Below are 18975 nucleotides of genomic sequence, written 5' to 3'. Positions count from 1 at the left end.
AAAGAGGCCGATGGTGCGATATGGCAGCCTCGCCTCTGTCAGTCTGTCCCAGGGCATGCAATCAGTTATTATTTAAACCAACTGTTAACTGTATATTTCTATACATTTACGTATTATGATTGTTGTTTATAGGTAATTTCATTGTTTGATCACGTAAAAATGTTCCTAATTTAATGTCTAAAAGCACTTGGAAAAGGCAGAATCCCATGTCAAACTCTATTTTCATTACTGAAAATAACCGTATTTTTATGGGACAGTTATTTTTTGTTATTTTACGGTCGTATTTTGGCGCCCCAGCTGCTGGAATATTACCGTTTTTTTTAAAGATGTTTTTTCCCCCTATTTATAGATGATTTCATTGTTTAATGACATTAACATGTTCCTAATTCAATGTTTAGCGGCACTTGAAAAAGGCGAGATCCCATGTCAAATTAGCGCAACTAATTGTATTTTCATTACTGGAAATAACCGTATTTTTATGGGACAGTTATTTTTTGTTATTTTACGGTCGTATTTTGGCGCCCCAGCTGCCGGAATATTACCGTTTTTTCAAGATGCTTTTTCTAACAGTGTAGTAATGATTGTGAAATCCATGTGGATCCCACCACAGGAAATGGAGCAGTTGTGTTCTCGTAACTGTGACTCACAGCAGCGAGCTCAGACATGCTCTGAGGCTGTTTACATACCTGGAAGTCAATTACTATAAAAACATCATCCAGAGAGAGAATCAACACATCAAGGAAGGTATCATAAATTCAAGCTTTAAAATTTGGAAGTGTGTTCAATCACCACTAAATACACAATGAAGAATTTGAAGAAGTACTGCAAGTGAAAAACAAACAAACAAAAACACTTCACTGTAAAATGATGATAAAGCCAGTATCTATCTATCTATCTATCTATCTATCTATCTATCTATCTATCTATCTATCTATCTATCTATCTATCTATCTATCTATCTATCTATCTATCTATCTATCTATCTATCTATCTATCTATCTATCTATCTATCTATCTATCTAATTTATTTGAACACTTGTTTATGCACTGTATTGCAAAAAGTCACTCACTCAGTTTCATTTTTTATAGTGCCAAATCACAACAACAGCTGCCTCAGCCTCAACTATCATGTGACCCCCTTTGAGCAAATGCTACGGTGGCAGCGGGAAAGAAATACTCCCTTTTAACAGAAACAGAAACCTCCAGCAGAACAAGGCTCAGTGAGGGGGAGGACAGGAAAAGGACATGCTGTGGAAGAGAGCCAGAGATTAATAATAACTAATGATTTAATACAGAGAGGTGTACAAACACAGTGAGTAATAAAGGTGACTGAAGAGGAAACACTCAGTGCATCATGAGAATCCCACAGCAGCATAGATCTATTGCAGCGCAATTAATGGAGGGTTCAGGGTCACCTGATCCAGCCCTAAGCCATATAAGCTTTATAAAAAAAAAGGGAAGTGTCAAGCCTAATCTTAAAAGTAGAGACGGTCTCTGTTTCCCATCTCTATCCAGTTCAGGGAATTCAGGTGTTCTAATCACTTCCATACGTACAGGTGTATGAAATCAAGCATGTAGACTGCTTCTACAAACATTTGTCAAAGAATGGGTCACTCTCAAGAGTTCAGTGAATTCCAGGGTGGTACCATGATCGGATGCAACCTGTGCAACAAGTCCAGTTGTTAAAATTTCCTCACTATTAAATTTTCCACTGTCTGCTCTTCGTGAGATTATAACAAAGTGGGAGTGATTGGGAACGACACACACAAATGATCCTTGCAAATGATATTTTTAGCTTGGCATGACTTGCAACGAGGGGGGATTCTGTGGAAAAACACCCGAGTCATGTGATTTATTTCACATTATTTCAATAAATTCTTCCTGTGTCAGTCATTTAAACCAGAGCATGGTTGAGGGCTTTGTTGCTTACACAGACCACAAAGAGAAAGTTCAGCCTTTCCTGTTCACACACTCACACACGCTTTCTAGAAATTCCCAATCAGGGAAAAATGCTGTCGGTCAGGATGTGAGATTACAGTTATGGTTGTGGTGGTGAACCCCACACACTTTGAAGATATGTCAGCTGTTGGGAAATGTTTTGCTTTTCTTATTTCCTGAAGAATATCCTGTAGAGTTCTCAGTGATCACAACAGTCTCCTCAGATTTCAGCATTTAAGACCCTTTAAGTTGGTTTTTGGAGTTACTCTTTAGGATTTAGCTCATTTTTTTGACTTTATGAAAACTCAAGTTCAGTTGACTTCAGTTCATATGCAGATTGTGGTCATTTCTGTCACGGTTCTGGGTCATTTTGACCTAGCATTTTCTGTTTCTTATGTTTTGGAGTTTCTCTGTATTATGATTTATGTCTGATTCTTTAGCTTTCCTGTTTTCAATCATACCACCACACAGTACTGACCCACACATGCAGTTCTTACACACACACTGGACTTTCTGGACTTTGTTTTTGCACAACACTGGTCACTATATTCTTCATTTCCAGTTAATACTTGTACAGCTGCTGTTATTGTGTATATATTTATTTAGATTTAGATTTCTTCATACATTCTTATATAGTTCTATATTGTGTATTGTGTATTTTGTTGTACAGTTATTTTATTTTCAACTTTAATTTATATATTTATCTTTATCTTATTCTTCCCAGTTAAATTTACCCTTCATTCTAATTTGTGTTGTACAGTTATTTCATTTTTAACCTTAATTTATATTCTATTCCTTCCTAGTTAAATTTACCCTTTTTAATTTTTCATATTTATTTCCTATCTTATTCATAGCCTTTTCCTTTTTTGTTTTCTTTAGGTCACGAGCAGTTGTCCAAGCATTTCACTACATATCGTACTGTGTATGACTGTGTACGTGACAAATAAAATTTGAATTTGAATTTGAATTTGATGAGTGTTATAAATCGATGTTTCAGTTTGGTTCTGGTCATGAGTTTAGTTTGATGTTAATTCTTCTTTAAGTCTCGGTCATCTCTGGGTTCCATGTGTTATATTCTATAGTCTGCCTCTCAGTGTCAAGTCTGCGTCTTTGTGATTTGTTTCATGTTTTCTGTTTTATTTTGATAGTCCCAGTCTGATGTCAGTGTGTTCAGTTTTACTTCTCCCCTGTCTCGTTAGAATAATTTCTCCCAGCTGTGTCTGCCTCCTGTTTCCCATTCCCTGATTACTCTCCAGTGTATATAAGCCCTGTGTTTTCCTTTGCTCTCTGTTGTTTAGTTAATGTCTGCTCACCCTTATTCTTGCTTTGTGTTCGGTTTGCTTGCTTGCCTGTTAGTTTACTTGTTTTCCCAGTTTAGTTAGTTTTCTGTTCTTCTTATTTTCCTGTAGTAATCCGGGTATCTTCAGTTCACCTCTGCCTCCGCGAGTCCTGCCTTTGGGTTCAATCCTGCCTGCCTGCGCAGCACACAGCCATGACAATTTCTTTACATTCTGATCGCTTCAGTTACACTGGGGAGGTTTTAAACAAGATTATTTATCTAAAGTGCCCATAAAGGGATCATTAGCTGCTCATTCATAACACAAGATTATCTAAATGTTGTTACGCAAAAAAAATTAAAGTTGCCCTGATTTCAAAACCAATGTGACAGACTTGAGGTATTGAGGTATACTTAGGGGCTTAAACAGTGAATATTCAACAAGAAAGTTTTAAGAAAAAAGAACAAAAAGTCTGTGTGCTGAAAACCACCAAAATTCCAGTCAGAAACTGCACATTCACTGCCGTGAGTAGAAAATTTGTACCAACAGACACATTTTATTAAATTTACCTTGAATGGTCATGTATAATAATCTGAAAAACAAACATTCTGCTGACAGCTCCCTCTTGTGGTACTGAAGGGTATACAATGCCTTTTTACATGGCAAGACCAAGGTCTATTAAGTTCTCAATAGTGATCATGATAGACTACAGCTAGTAGTTTTGAAAGGGATTTGTTTAAAATTGGGACGATCTCTTAAAGTCCAGACTCATTTTTGGGGCCACTCTCGAGTGAGCACTGTAGGAGCTGTTGGCACTTCAGTGGTGGTTTTCTGCTTGTTTAGGTTGTACATCTTTTACCACCTATGTGGGCTTTGTGGAGACACTAATATGTGTAATTTCAGGAAGGGTAGAAACAAGTTTTTCTTTTTATGATGCACATCAAGTATAGCCAATTAAATTTCGACTTTAGGTTGTTTTTCTTTTTTGCCTTGTTATTTAAGATTTGCCCTCTGAGATCAGCTAATGAGTCATCGAAATGTGAAAAGGTGCCTCAACTACTCAGTTGTAGTTAGAGTAGTTTGTGCTTGCAGCTCCTGATGATAAATCTACTGAAATAAAAGTCAATCAGGAAATGCAGGAGGAGTAGAGGAACTGCAGAAATACACCAAAGTACAACTGCTGTGTAAATGCACTCGTATACTTTGCACCCCAAACATGTAATGTGTGACAGCTCATTATCATCAGTACTGCAGTGCTGGCTCCATCTAGTGTTCACTATTCATGCAAACATCACCACAGCAGATCATCATGGTGCCGTAATGTTTCTCTCTAAACCAAAACTCTTTGAAGGTAACCAGGCAAAATCAAATGACATTAAAACACTTGAAGCTTCTTGTTTTATTGGTTTACAGCATTGAATCAATCGTAATTTCTTGGTTCTTATAAACAAATCAACAGCAAAGACCTCTCAAAGCTACATGGAACTATTCACATTTTTTCAATAAGGTAGGGCACTCATAAATACATAAAATACACATAAATCAGTTTGTCAGTTCTGAGATCCTCTATTGTTCATTTTCTCTTCGCTCCAACATGATCAGCTCAGTTTCTGTGATGATGGCAGTCTGATTCAAACAACAGCACTAAATTGAAAATGCAAACAGCTGACATTTGTACAGAATTCACAGGATTCACGTGAAAATAAATCAGGCTTTAGAAAGGCTTTTCTCAAATGTCTGAGTGGAATTTCTAGATACATTTTCTTTATTTACACCGTTGGCTTTTAATTGTCCAACAAACAAAATGAACAAAAAGCAAATTTTAGACTGTTCTAGAGGCCAAGTGGGGACCTCATGGAAATCTCTGGATGACAGGGAGAAATGCGTATTCACTGACAGGTTTCTGTAAAGCCAGTTTTTAGCATCACACTTCTCACAGTGTAACTCGAGCTCAGAGGGTAGTTATTGAGTGTCTGCAGGCAAGCCAGTATCTTCCATGCAAACTGCTGGCAACCTGCAATTGCAAGATTTTCGATGCAGCACTGTATAGCTTATCGTGACCAATTTCACCCTAGTAACCTCCATTAGTCACTCCAACCAGCCTGTAATGCAGACCAGGGATTCCATTACCTGTATTTTTATCAGTGTGTGAGTGATTGCTATTTAGGGGGTTGATGTGTGTTAGCAGTCCTCAACTTTTCCTAGTTGCTTCCTCTGGGGTAAACCAATGTGTCAATGTGGGGAGTTTAGGTTAGGGTGTTTCCAATATACATCACTGAATAAAGCACAAATGTTGTTCAAGCTGTTATTGGAGTTTGTATATGTGTAAATATGTCTTCTTTGTATTATATTTTGGTTTGATATTTGTGTATGTCCTTCGACGCATATATTAAACAAATATGTAAGACTGCTTTCTTCCATTTACGCAACATCTCTAAAATTAGAAATATCCTGTCTCTTAGTGACTCTGAAAAACTAGTTCATGCATTTATTACTTCCAGGCTGGACAACTGTAATTCATTATTATCAGGATGTCCTAAAAACTTGCTGAAAAGCCTTCAGCTAATCCAAAATGCTGCAGCAAGAGTACTGACAGGGACTAGAAAGAGAGAGCATATTTCTCCTGTATTGGCTTCCCTTCATTGGCTTCCTGTTAAATCGAGAATTGAATTACAAATCCTGCTTCTCACATACAAGGTCTTAAATAATCAGGCCTCATCTTATCTTAATGACCTTGTAGTACCATATCACCCTATTAGAGCACTTCGCTCTCGCACTGCAGGCCTACTTGTTGTTCCTAGAGTATTTAAAAGTAGAATGGGAGGCAGAGCCTTCAGTTTGCAGGCCCCTCTTCTGTGGAACCAGCTTCCAGATTGGATTCGACTTTTGTTGTGATTTGGTGCTATATAAATAAAATTGAATTGAATGTGGATGTGTATTTTCTTCATTTGTTTCTTACCCCAGATCTGGGTGGTCTCACGTGAAGCGAGTATAAAAGGAAGCCAGCTGCAGTTGTAGGTGTTGGTTAGTGTGTTGGTGTTACGTTTTATTCGAGCCTGCTGTCGTCTCTTTAAATCCACAACTGACCGCTGGCCAAAGTGACACAGCTGTAACCAGTAAGGAATCACATATTTTCCTCTCGTGAGAAATGGTTGACAGGTGATTTGAACGCACAACCTTCCTGCAACAAGGTGACAGTGCTAACTAGCACCACAACACCACCAATGTACAGAACTGAACTAAAATGTATTGCATGCTTTTAATTGAAGCAAAACATGAAAACAGTAGAGCTCCTTTGAACATCTAGCGGGTCACTGTGTGGATGAGGGCAGCTTGTGTTCCATGCAGTAGTTAACGATGCATAAAGTGCCTGAATAAGGCTTAAACGTGTTCACACATGCAGCCGCTATTTGGAAGTTTTCTGTGGTAACAAAATGTATGTGGACGCACAGGAAATGGGACTGTCTGGTTCCTCCTCTAACTCAGTTGTGGTAAAGGTCTCTTCAGGACTCTGTGGCTGGCATTCACTATCAATTATAGGCATCCCCTCCTGGATCTCGGGATGTGATTGTGACTCCTGGTCCTGTACTATCAGGTTATATGAAGGGTTAGGAAACACATCATTAATTGGAAAAGATGGCAAGCCTGGCTGAGATGTGAGGCCTGTAGTGGGTAAAGTAAGGCATGGCTGGAGTTTCTTCAGAGGCTTATTGTAGTAACCTTTGGGAGTCTGAGAGAAGGTAAAAGGCATGTAGTCCTGGCCAACAACAGGCTGTGGTGGTCTGAATTTATCATGTAGTTCAGGAACATCCAAGACCTCACTGTAGTAACTCTGATCAAAGGGAAGATGACGAACTGTATGTTCATCCTGAAAAATAGAGAAAATGACATCACATTCACAGGAAAGACATCTGGATCCATATCGATTATGATGATGCACTATACAAGGAAACCAATAAATAACAGAGTAGTACAAATGTGTAGTGGAGAGATTTAGCATTAGCTAGCTAATGCTATAATGTCCAAAACACTTCAAATGGCTCTAAAAGTGAATCAGCAAAAAGTGAGTCAGTGTGCAAACATTTGAATACCCTGTTAATGCGCCCAACTCTACATCTGAAATATATCTGAGAGTTAAGTTGAACTTAAGTTTGGCACCAGAAATGAATTGGTTAGATTTAGGAACACAAAAAAAAAAACTTACCGGTGATGCCAGCCACTTTTCAGTCAGCACTGGTTTTGGGATTGGAGGATAGACTTTGTGCTTGATGCTGTTGGGAGAAAATGCATTAAAATAAATGTCGGACAATGATTGGAAGCAAAAGTGGACAATATTTCACAGAAAATGTATATGCATTGCTTACCATGCCCATTGTCTGTAGCAGATAATTGTGCTGACAGACAGAATAAGAAAAACTGCTCCCAGGGATATCAAGATCAGCATTATCAGTTGATCAGCTGGTGAAAACAATGAACCGCATCGAGTAAATCAAAGAAAATGACAAATGTTGACAGTCTTACTAAAGAAAATAGTCCATATGGGGAAATAATTAACCTACCCGGGGGATTCAAGGTGACATTGATGGATGAATTACCACAAAGTCCAAATGCTGTTGATGCTGTCACCGTGAAGGTGTACATACTGATGTTCAGGTTCTTTGCAGTGAGGCTGGTGGCTTCAGGATCATCTAAATCAACACAGAGTGACCGCCATTATTACAACATAAATACATGTTTACGATCATCGGGCAACACTGGAGACTTACTTTATTTATCTCAGTCCCAAGCTAATCTTTGTGTGTGGAGAAACAAAACCAGGACTTTGTTATCAGAAGAGAAACTTAATAGTGTGATTAAAGGTCATTACCCAACAAGTGCTTTGCAAGAAAACGGCACAAAATTCTAAATATTTCAGATGTGAATTCGTATTGTGTACATACACTCAGAAAGCTTTGTGTTTTTCTGAAAAATATGTCCTTAAAAAAAAAAAAATCACACTTCAATCAAAACATGAAGTGATGACAGCTGGTCCTAAAACTTTGAACCAGAAAAAGAAGAAAAGATTCTGGTTTAAACCAGGAGGTTGTATCACAGCCGCATTTGAACATACTTAAGGATCACAGTGTGATATTTGTTTTGAGCTACAGCGCACTAAATGCAGTGGTCTAATTGGTCAGATCTGTGTCTTTGCATCCATAGAATCAGAAAAATGGTTCATGGTTCAAAAAAAGAAAAGCCATAACTTCATTGAGCAAAATTACATTGTTGGTGTGAACAACTGTATTAACAATAGGTAAACCTGAAAAATATTTCTAACACACAAAATATTTGCACAACCTTTGCGCGTCCAGTGTGTAAAGGCTTTAAGTGTGCTGTCCTACTAGTGCCAGCAATACATTTATAAACAAACTCAGCAAAATATTGCAGTTAAGTGTGCAATATTGGTGGCTGTAGCTCAGGTGGTAGAGCAGGTCATCTACTGATCGGAAGGTTGGTGGTTCGATTCCCGGCTTCCCCTAGTCTGCATGCCAAATATCCTTGGGCAAGATACTAACCCGAAATTGCTCTCCGATGCATTCATCGGAGTATGAATGTGTGTGAATGTCAGTTGTGCTTGTGTGAATGGGTGAATGCACAAGTTGTGTAAAGCGCTTTGAGTGCTCAGAAGAGTGGAAAAGCGCTATATAAGAACTAGTCCATTTACCATTTACCAATAAAGAACAAATGGATTTGGCTAAGAACATAATTATTAAAACGTTTTTGTGTCAGACACTTCCCCCCCAATCTGATCTTTTCTGCAACCAAGTTAAACTGTTATAATTCTTAGTTAATTTATCCAATTGCAGTCATACTTTGCTTAAATCGACAGACTGACACCACTAAAAAGGGGGACTTGGTTTCTGTTAAACTTGCACCACAAGCGGGCATTATATAAGTCTATGTTCCATCCAAATACGCTTTCATTTCCCAAACTCAAACACATTTTGAGGCACCGCTGACAGTTAAACAGATGCTGGGAAGAATGTTCATGCTGAGGATCCTCGTAGGTGGAGAGAAAGCTCATCGTATGGCAGGACGTAAACAGGAAGCTGATCCTATACTTAATGTCCAGACTGAAATCATAGCTGGCCTGAGTGAGTATGCCTTCATACTGTACCTGTGCTCACGTTAAAAACATTCCCGCTCTTGTCCTGGTAGTAGAGAATATATCCATGGATGGAAGCAGTCTGCTTTTCCAGAGGTATGGGCTCCCAGGATACCTCAACAGCCGAGTCTTCCTGTTTGTATTTGAGTTTAAACAGCTCGACTCCTATTTCTGGAAAGATGTGACATGCATAAAATACACTGCTGATTGAACCATCGCATTTTGTGAGAAATCACTGAATCAGTCTTACTGGTCTCTCTGATGTAGCCCTTTCTTCTCTGTAGTAGCACCGCAGCTCCCTCAGTGCAGGCGTATATGGACAGCAGGTATCTCCGACCATCTTCAAAGTTCTCTGGAACAACAAAAGGAGCTGTGCTGAAACAGATGCAAATATGATCTGCAACAGTTTTGTAGGCAAAGATGAGGACGTACTTGAAAAAACTGTGGTATGAGTTCTGTTGGGAGGCACTTTCATCCACTCGAAGGTGCAATTACCGAAGACTGGACACCAGTCCACTATGTAGCCACAGCTGGCGTTAGGACTATCAGGCCAGGACAGGAAGAAGCTACCATTGCTGCCACTGATCCAGGAGGTCTTCACCTCGGATGTATCTGAAAAAGACTCTTTAAAATTAGATTTTACAACATACTCCACTTAAAAAAGGAAGAGGTTAAATCAGTATATATAGTTAAACCTTGAGAATTTTTCATGGGTTTTAAAAACAGTTTCATGCACTTTTAAGGCATTTAGCTTCCCTTTGCAGACCAATAAAATGTGCAAAAATGTACATACTCATCATGACTTGGACATATAGAATATAAACACAACAATTACAAATTTGTATACTTATAATAGATATAATCTCAATCATGTGATCATGAAAACTGCTATTCCTTTTCTGCATTAGTTTGGAAACCCCTTTGCTTACAGCCTTCTGCACAGATTAGATAAAATCAAACCTCTTCCCCAAATGGAAATCAAAGTGAGCTTATCTGTAATGTGTGGTGCTCTGTTAGCTTCATACCTAGATTGCTGCGGGGGATGATGATGGTCGATGGTGATGAGCTGCCGTTTATGTTTCTAGCCGTGACAGTGACCATGTACTCCTCACTGGGGTCCAGCGTGAGTGTAAGACTGTGATTGCTTCTGGACACGTTGGTTTGGTTTGACTGATTTTTGTCTTTGGTCTTTGCCCAGGACACTTTGTAGTCAAAGATTTCTCCATGGCTCTGATTGGTCAGTGGCACCTGTGGAGACGTAACATCAAGACCTGAAATGGTAACAGTGTCCTCTGAAACATCACTTTCTGACTGTATAAGATGTTGCACTGATATTTTGTCAAATAGATTTAATAAAGATATTTTTTATTGCATCAAGTTGTGAGGAAAAAAATGAATCCAACATGCAAGTACCAAAAGCTCTAGTTTTTCTAAAGACCACTTGAGGCTGTCTCCAAAAGTAAGTCAGTTTCCAGATTTAGACCTTACCAAGAGGCCTCATAAAAGCCTTGTAAAAGCCAACTTGGACTCACCTTCCAGGAGATTACAGCCTGGTCTGCCTTCACCTTCATCCACACGTCAAGAGCATCTGGAACTGTGGTGCAACCAGACAAACGACATCTGTTACATTCACAAACTTTTTAAAGTCTTTTCTCTTAAAAAAAAACAAAAAACAAAAACAACTTACCATCACCCTTCGTGCGGATTTTGACACTATTGCTCCAGTCACCCCATTTCCAGAAATGCTGTGATGTTCCACATCGGACCCTCACGTCATAGTCCCAGTGTGGTATCAAGTCCTTGATGACTGCAGCTGTGAGGCCAACTCCAATGTTTTCAGTCTACAAGGACAAAAATTATGTTAGCTTACTTCAGTGAAGACTTTTACTTTGAAAAGCCAATACCTTAGCCTCCTTTTTAATCTACTCACTTTGGTATTAGAGTTTCCATCACTGACATGTACTTGGCATGTGATGTTGAGATTACTGTACTTCTTCACAGTCCAGCTCCATTTCAGACTGATGTTTCTGGGGTTCACAGTTGAAGCTGCCACTTTGTCTGGAGCAACCATGTGCACTAAAACAAGAGATCACAACAATCAGCTGATCTTAAAGATTAAGAATAGCCTTTTTCCCCTCGTTTTTTCCAAAGTTTTACCTCTTTTGGTCAGGTCCACCCTGTCATGGAGCTCGAGCTTTCCCAGAGGATTAGTGACTGTTAAGGTCCAGTTCCTCTCAGCAGCATCCAGCTCCACTTTTTGCGAGCATTTACCCAATTGATGCATTGGTCCAATGTTGCATGGGCTAAAATGTAAAAATATACACTGCTTAAATATTAACAACAACAAAAAATCGAAGAACCCAGCAGGACTGCTAATGTTTTATGGAAGCAAATAAAGGCCCTTTCTCTCACCAGCCTCCACCGGCAGATTTTGTGAGCATTTTCCCAATGCTGTAGTGCAAAAGCATAAGTAGCTTAAATCTTTACCACAAAGGCTTCTGTTGGCTTCTCTGTTTACCACAAAGTAAACACAAAGTATGATGCAGTACTCGATACTACTGTGCCTGAGTGTGGTATCCATTTAGCCCATTAGCTTTCATAGTGAGAGAAAAAGAAAAAGACAAACTAACCGATGTTTGTGCATTTTGGACTGTATATAACAAACATATAAACATAAGAGATTTTCAGTGGTCCCAACTGCGGCCATTCACATATTCCCGTCTACCTCACTAATCCAACAGAGGTTGCTTCATCAATTATTCAGAAAGAGAAAATGAAATGAAATCTAGTACAACAAAGACATTTATATGTAAAGCAGGGAGTGACTGTATAATATTTTTCTGAAATCAGTAGTCAGATTACATTTTATTTACTTATTCTGACTAGCCTTTCTTTAGTCCCATACTGGAGCTCATTGTTACAACAGAGGTGTTGTGTATTTCCTTTTACCTTTCCTGGAGCAGGTATTTTCTTCTCACTTCTTCAACATCCTCTATTTTCCTTGTTATATTCCAAAAACAATCGATGGATTCCAGATCCTGGGTTTCACACTGAAGACTACTGTCACTAGGGGGGTCTAAATTTAAGGGAAATGTCAAGAAAACAAAAAAGAAGAACCAGCATTTAATTACAAGGTACATTTGACAAAACCACAAACCGCCCTCAAATGCTACAGTGCAGTGAAAAAGTATTTGGCCTCATTGTGCCAAATTTAAATGTTTCAAATCATCAAACAAATGTTAACAATAGACAAAAAAAAAGAGTAAGTACAAAATACAGTTTTTAAGTGATGGTTTTTTTCATTAAGACAAAATGCTATCAAAAGCTCCCTGGCCTGTGTTGTGTGTACAGTAATTCCTTTTTCTCAGTACTTTGTGTCATACTTACATCCAGCATGAAAACTGGCTCCGCTGATGTCTCCTTTGTTTGTTTCACATATTACATCCCTCCAGTTTTCTGATTGTTGGTCCAGGTGAACAGTCAGGGAGTGCACATGTTCACTGATCTTTGTAGTCGTTACATTAGTGCCTTTATAGTTAAGTAGAAACATTGTTTTAATACTTTCCCCGTCTGGCACCATGCAGCAGAATGTGGCTGTGCTGCCCACCTCCAATATTTGGTCTCTTGGGAGAACCAGTATTTCACCCTGGTCTGAAGAAGCACAGTGATAAGAATAAACGAGACTGTAAAGTGTTTAAGAATCAAAAAAAGATCAAATGATTTGAACTTAATATTAACCAGGTAGCGTCTTCTGCATCCATGGGCTTGATTGGTTGTTGTATTGGGACCTGAGCCGGACTGAATGGCGAACACACTGCGATGGTAAATGGGAAGTCCATTTCCAGGAATGAGTAGATCCTATCTGTGCAGGTGCCACAACAACTTCACCCTACAACATTATCATAAACACATTAGAGGAGCAGCTTTTTGTTTGGAGGCTACAGAAGTGAGGATTATAGTTACCCATAATAATCTCTTACATTGTGTTCAGGTTTGTCTGCAATGAGAAGCTGCAGCTCGTACACGAGCCCATCTCGTATCACAGAGCAAGAAGGGTCATCTTCCCACTTTAACAGGAAACTCTTGTAGTCAAGAGTCACATTCTGAGGTCCACAACGCAAAACACCTAAAGGAAGTGACCACAGGACATTTTATGGTTAAAGTGGAACACTGAGCAATTCTTGAGATAAAAAAGACATAGTTAGGCTGTCAGTGAGCACACAGACTCATACTGATATTTTGTTAATGGCCTCTGGTATCTAGCAGACACAAACAGTGTCATGAACAAGTATAGTATTATAGGCACGTCCATTATGTCTGCCAGATGGGGTGACTAGGACACTAAAACACTGAGGCTTAAAAATGCAGAGTCCAAAATCAGTGGTTAAATCGTGCTGCCTGTATCATTTTTTGGGAGGAGCTGAGAGTAAATATAAAAACAACTTACTAAGCAGACATTTGAAAGCTCTGCTCTATTTTTAGACTTGACTGATGAGGAATAGCAAGGGAACACTTTAGTTTCGGGGAATAACAGGTGATTTTCTGTACCGATTATGTTTTTTTAAAAAAGCAAGATGAAAAAGAAAAGCCACTGTGCAGTCATGTGATGTTGTACAGCTAACTGATGTGTGATTTAAGGGCAAAGATGATGCGCTGCTGGTTTGTAAAGTCTTTTTTCAAACCACTTCATCAAGTCATTGAACATATGTGTCCACACATGGATGTCTGCTATATATTTCTTAATAATACAATAATATTTTTCTCTACAAAGCTGAAACAGAGTTTTTGGGGTTCTGTCAAGAGAATTAACCACACAGGAAGTGATATTATTTGTCAGATATTTGCATTTAAAATGCTCAAAAACTGACAGACAGGAACAAGAAATCCACACAAATTAGTGAAGGTAAAGAAGATAGCTTGCAGACTTGTCTGCACCAGTCTGCCAGTTACAATGACCTTGGTTCTGAAAAATTGCAAACTTTGAACATTTATGTGAAACAAATTTGAATTATCAATTTGATTCAGAATAGGAATTAAGAAAAAAACTATTTCTACACACACAAAATGTTTAAAAAGAAATTATGCACATATTCTTTCACATCCACAAAAATGAGTTCTTGGGCCACCTATGACCACACCTCCACCCTCGCATGCTGTAACTTTATCTTGCTGACACGCACTGTATTTGTTTGTTTTATGACCAGTAAGAATCTGCACATAAAAAAATATCCTGTATACACAATTACAGCCTTTGCTGAAAATGGAGACTTCTTTACTAAAAATATCAGATACTTTCTGTACCTACAGATTGTCACAGAGGTTAGAGGATGACATACTCACCGTCTTCTTGTCCATCTTGTGTGCTTTCTCTGAAGAGTGAGAGCAATAACAACCACGTGATCATGATAATAATAATCCTGATAATCCTCGTTTAGAGCTGTTTGTTTATTTAGATAGAAAAAACCTTCAAGAATTCAGCCGGGTAGTTGCGGTGATAAACATCAGCTCGTCAGAGTGGTTGAAAAGCAGATTCCTGAGGCTTCTTTCATAGAAACAAAAGCATGTTCACGGGGAAGTTTGGGTTTTATTTGAAGAATCCGACAACAAAGACTCGAACAGGGAAGAGTCACAGTGTTGGTGTCAGGTTACTCCCTGTAGCCTCCCTCCCTTCACATATACAATATGGAAATCCATTTGATTGTGAAATCCATGTGGACCCCACCACAGGAAATGGAGCATTATGTTCTCGTAAATGTGACTCACAGCAGCGAGCTCAGACATGCTCTGATGCTCCAGAAAAACATCGGTCAGGGAGAATCGAGCCTTAGATTCTGAAAAACATGATGATTCCAAACTTGGCATAATGACAGGACCTGCCGGCTCTGATTTTCAGACCAGTTATTGTAAAGCTTTAATTTAAAATTGATTCTTTGCTAAGTTCTCTGTGTAGACACTACACTGGTTCATCCTTCTAGTTAAGTGTTTTTTTTATGCATGAATGATTCATAGTTCAGTGTTAAGTGGTAAAACATTTCTCTGAAAACAGCCAGGTACGATGACTGGACTGAAAGTGAGAGCAAAAGCAGACAATGTCCAAAGGAAAATGCTAGAAGACCATGAAAAAGTCTGAAGAACTAATGGTTAAGCTCACTTGACCCTTTATACTGGTGCTGCAGTTGTGACATCACTTTTAGGGCACACTGCTTTTTATGAAGTTAATAACTCGGCACTCCAGCATCAAATCCAAATACTTCTCTGAGTTCTTGCACAAAGTAAATAAGCACCAAAAACCACTTAATAACAACAACAACAACAACAACAACAACAACAACAACAACAACAACAACAACATGGCAGACAAAAAGTTGCTGCTGATGCTTTAAAATGTGGAGTCCAAAATGGTAGCTCTATTGTTTGCATACAGTCAAAATTATGTATGCACATTTTTATGATTAGATAATTAAATGTCTGCACCCTTGCTAACCCTGCAGCCAAAACATTTCATGTATCCATAAATAAGTAGGTGCCTATCAAAGAAAATTCCTGTTATTCCTGTTGAAAGCTCAACATGTACAAGTATGAGATTTCCATTAGTTTACTCCAATAAGTGAAACAAAGAATTATTTATCTGCATAAAAACGGAAGACCGTCAGCAAAGGAAGCTGAGGCCATGAAGACCAGCATTAACACTACAGTTCTAGGGAAAAATAAATCTCATTAACATGTACGTACATGCACTTTGTCTCTTTTACACAGAATGTTCATGCTACGCTTCAATAAAACTGAGCGGAAACTTCACGGTGTGGGTTTCTATGCCTGAGCAGCTCTTGTAGGCCATCACTTTTGTCCTTCAAAATCACTGCCTTAACAGTGAAGTAACTTTTTTTTTGGTTTGATTACATACTTACATTGCATGAGAGTTTATTCACAAGAGTGTAACAAAGATCCATAGATTATTTCTCTGTTGTTGGCTAACAGCAGCTAACAGATAAAAACAGCAGTTCTTTCTGACAGAAAAGTTCAGGATATTCTCAACAACTAACCTCAGTATTAATATCATCTGTCAGAAGTGAGTCTCACTGACTCATCAGCCCATCCAGTAAACGGTGGAATGACAGCCTACCCGGTCCAACAAAGAGCTTAAGGGTGGATCAGGTCGGGAGCAATTTTGCTGTCTGAATTCACTAACTACAGATGAACACTGGCCAGTTTTGGGGGTAACTCTGGGATAAGAGTGTATAATACTGACAAATATTTAATTGACAAAGATCCAGTTTATTATTTAGTGCTGATATTATTCAGATATGTTAAAATATTGTGCATATACAAACAGTACTGGAAATACACCACAGAAACACACACAGTACGAGCCTCCTCAGATTTCAGCATTTCAGACCATTGAAGTTGCTTTTTTTCCTGTCAGTTTTAGCTGAAGTTTCATGGCCAGGGAGCAGCTGTTTACCTGCACACACATGGGGGCATAGTGGCATGTGGCTAGCACTGATGGATCACAGTGGGTACTCTCGCGTACGCCAGCTTCCTTCTACAGTTCAAAGGGTGGATCAGGTCGGGTTTAGTGGTTATTCTAAATGACCCGCAGGTGTGAATGTGAGTGTTTATGGTTGTCTCTCTTTCTGTCTTAGCCCTTTGACAGACTGGCAACCTGTCCAGTGTGTGTGCCGCCTCCTGCCCTATAGCAACTAGGATAGGCTCATGCCCCCCTATGACTTCGATAAGCAGAATAGGACGTATGGCTGTACACAGATGTTTTCAGATATGTGTTGCTGATCTTTAACTTTAAACATTTATTTTTAGCTGACATTTATTTGCTGCAACATCAAAGTGGTGTGACAGCTTGACTTAGCTGTAGACTTCAGTTACTTTGGGATGGTTTTAAACTTTGTTTTCTGTTAACACTAAAAGTGCCTTTAAAGGGGTATTTTGCTTACAACTTTTTTATTGGTGTGTTTCCAGGATTTTCTAAAAGATGTTGAACAACAACAATGAAGTGTGGCCAGAGGACACTTAATGGGCATGCCAGCCTTTTATGATCTTGAGGAATAGTAGGGGCTCAAAAAATGAATATTTAGTATGTTCATTAACAATATATCTGGCTCAGTTGTAAGAATGATTAATAAGAAGTTTGTGGCTGAAAGTCATTTAATGATATTTATCTCTAATGGTCATGAATAGAAACCCCAGAACAATTTAAATTTCAGATGACAGTTTCCCTTTAGTGGCCTCAACTGAATGGGCTAAAATAAAACAACCATAACAAATGTATCGTCATGGGGCCGGCCGGGCAGACACAGGGACCATGACATGTGGTACATCACCCAATAAGTGGTAAATGTAATTGTATACGGTACCGGTAAATGACACATTCCAACATTTCCAGAAGGCACATGAAGGGCAACTAATTTTATAGAGATTGTTTTTCTTTGTTAGCCTTTTTATATACCCCCTGACAACAGCTAACAAGCGTTGGGTGCCTTAACTACTCTGCTGTAATTAAAGCAATTTGTGCCTTTAGCTATTGGTGATAAAATAAGTGAAAATAAAAGTGGAAAGAATCAGGACATCAAATCAAATCAAATCAAATCACTTTTATTGTCACATCACATGTGCAGGCACACTGGCACAGCACATGCGAGTGAAATTCTTGTGTGCGAGCCCCACAAGCAACAGAGATGTGCAAACACAACAACACAAACGAGCAAAATACAAGAATGGCCAACCTGAAACTAATAAATATATGTACAATATATAATAGTGTATGCATTTCTGGATGTGTATACTAAATATTTTCCTACGTGTGTGTGTGTGTGTGTGTGTGTGTGTGTGTGTGTGTGTGTGTGTGTGTGTGTGTGTGTGTGTGTGTATACACATTTTTACAAATTAAATAGTAAAAAATAAAAAATAAAAAAAATAATAAAATAATAATAACAATAATGATAATAATAATAATAATAATAAAATATATAAAATATACAGAGTTGAATATGTGCAAAACAAGTGGCATTTATATACAGTGTGGAGTGCATAATGTTGAAGTTCCAGTAGTGAAGCTGAGGTGTCTATGACGTGTTCAGCAGTCTGATGGCCTGATGGAAAAAGCTGTCTCTCAGTCTGCTGGTACGGGACCGGATGCTGCAGAACCTCCTTCCTGATGGAAGCAGTCTGAACAGTTTATGGCTGGGGTGACTGGAGTCCTTGATGATCCTCCCCGCTTTCCTCAGGCAGCGCTTCCTGTAGATGTCTTGGAGGGAGGGAAGCTCACCTCCAATTATCCGTTCAGAGCACCGCACTACTCGCTGGAGACATGCACTAAGAGTAGAGGTACCTCAGAAATACGCTTAATTATATCCTTATATAGTGTTTGATACACATGCATGTTACGACCCAGCTCAAAAGCCGCAACATAAAAAAGGAGACAAATACCGTTTGTCAGAAGAGGGTTTTTTTTCTTAAAATGGAATACCAGGTTGGCTAAAATGGCTGGTGCCACCAAGGCAAAGACAAGTGAGCTCCCTGGAAGCTTGCCTCAGGTATGCTTTTATCCACACCTGACTAGGTGTGGCCAATTAGCACCAGCTGAACACATTGAGGAGATTA

At 38.9% G+C, this 18975-nt stretch overlaps 1 protein-coding gene across 1 annotated transcript; it reads right to left on the bottom strand.

Moving 5' to 3' along the window:
• Positions 1–4585: 4585 nt before the first annotated feature.
• On the bottom strand, positions 4586–14975 carry LOC146705393 (leukemia inhibitory factor receptor-like). Its single transcript, XM_085463040.1, has 17 exons — positions 14701–14975; positions 13341–13486; positions 13099–13249; positions 12748–13011; positions 12310–12436; positions 11518–11663; positions 11291–11436; positions 11048–11201; positions 10893–10954; positions 10386–10608; positions 9793–9972; positions 9611–9712; positions 9373–9531; positions 7775–7903; positions 7580–7673; positions 7420–7486; positions 4586–7083 (listed from the first exon to the last, which is right to left on the bottom strand). Exons 1-17 carry the CDS (start codon positions 14762–14764, stop codon positions 6622–6624), a joined length of 2676 nt encoding a protein of 891 aa, XP_085319166.1. The 5' UTR covers positions 14765–14975; the 3' UTR covers positions 4586–6621.
• Positions 14976–18975: the final 4000 nt, after the last annotated feature.

Source organism: Copadichromis virginalis, linkage group LG7 (assembly GCF_057382275.1).
Source record: "Copadichromis virginalis isolate Kocher_CV1m ecotype Utaka linkage group LG7, C_Virginalis_male_GT1.1, whole genome shotgun sequence".
Classification (NCBI taxonomy): Eukaryota; Metazoa; Chordata; class Actinopteri; order Cichliformes; family Cichlidae; genus Copadichromis; species Copadichromis virginalis.
This window is presented reverse-complemented; position numbering and strand designations above follow the sequence as displayed.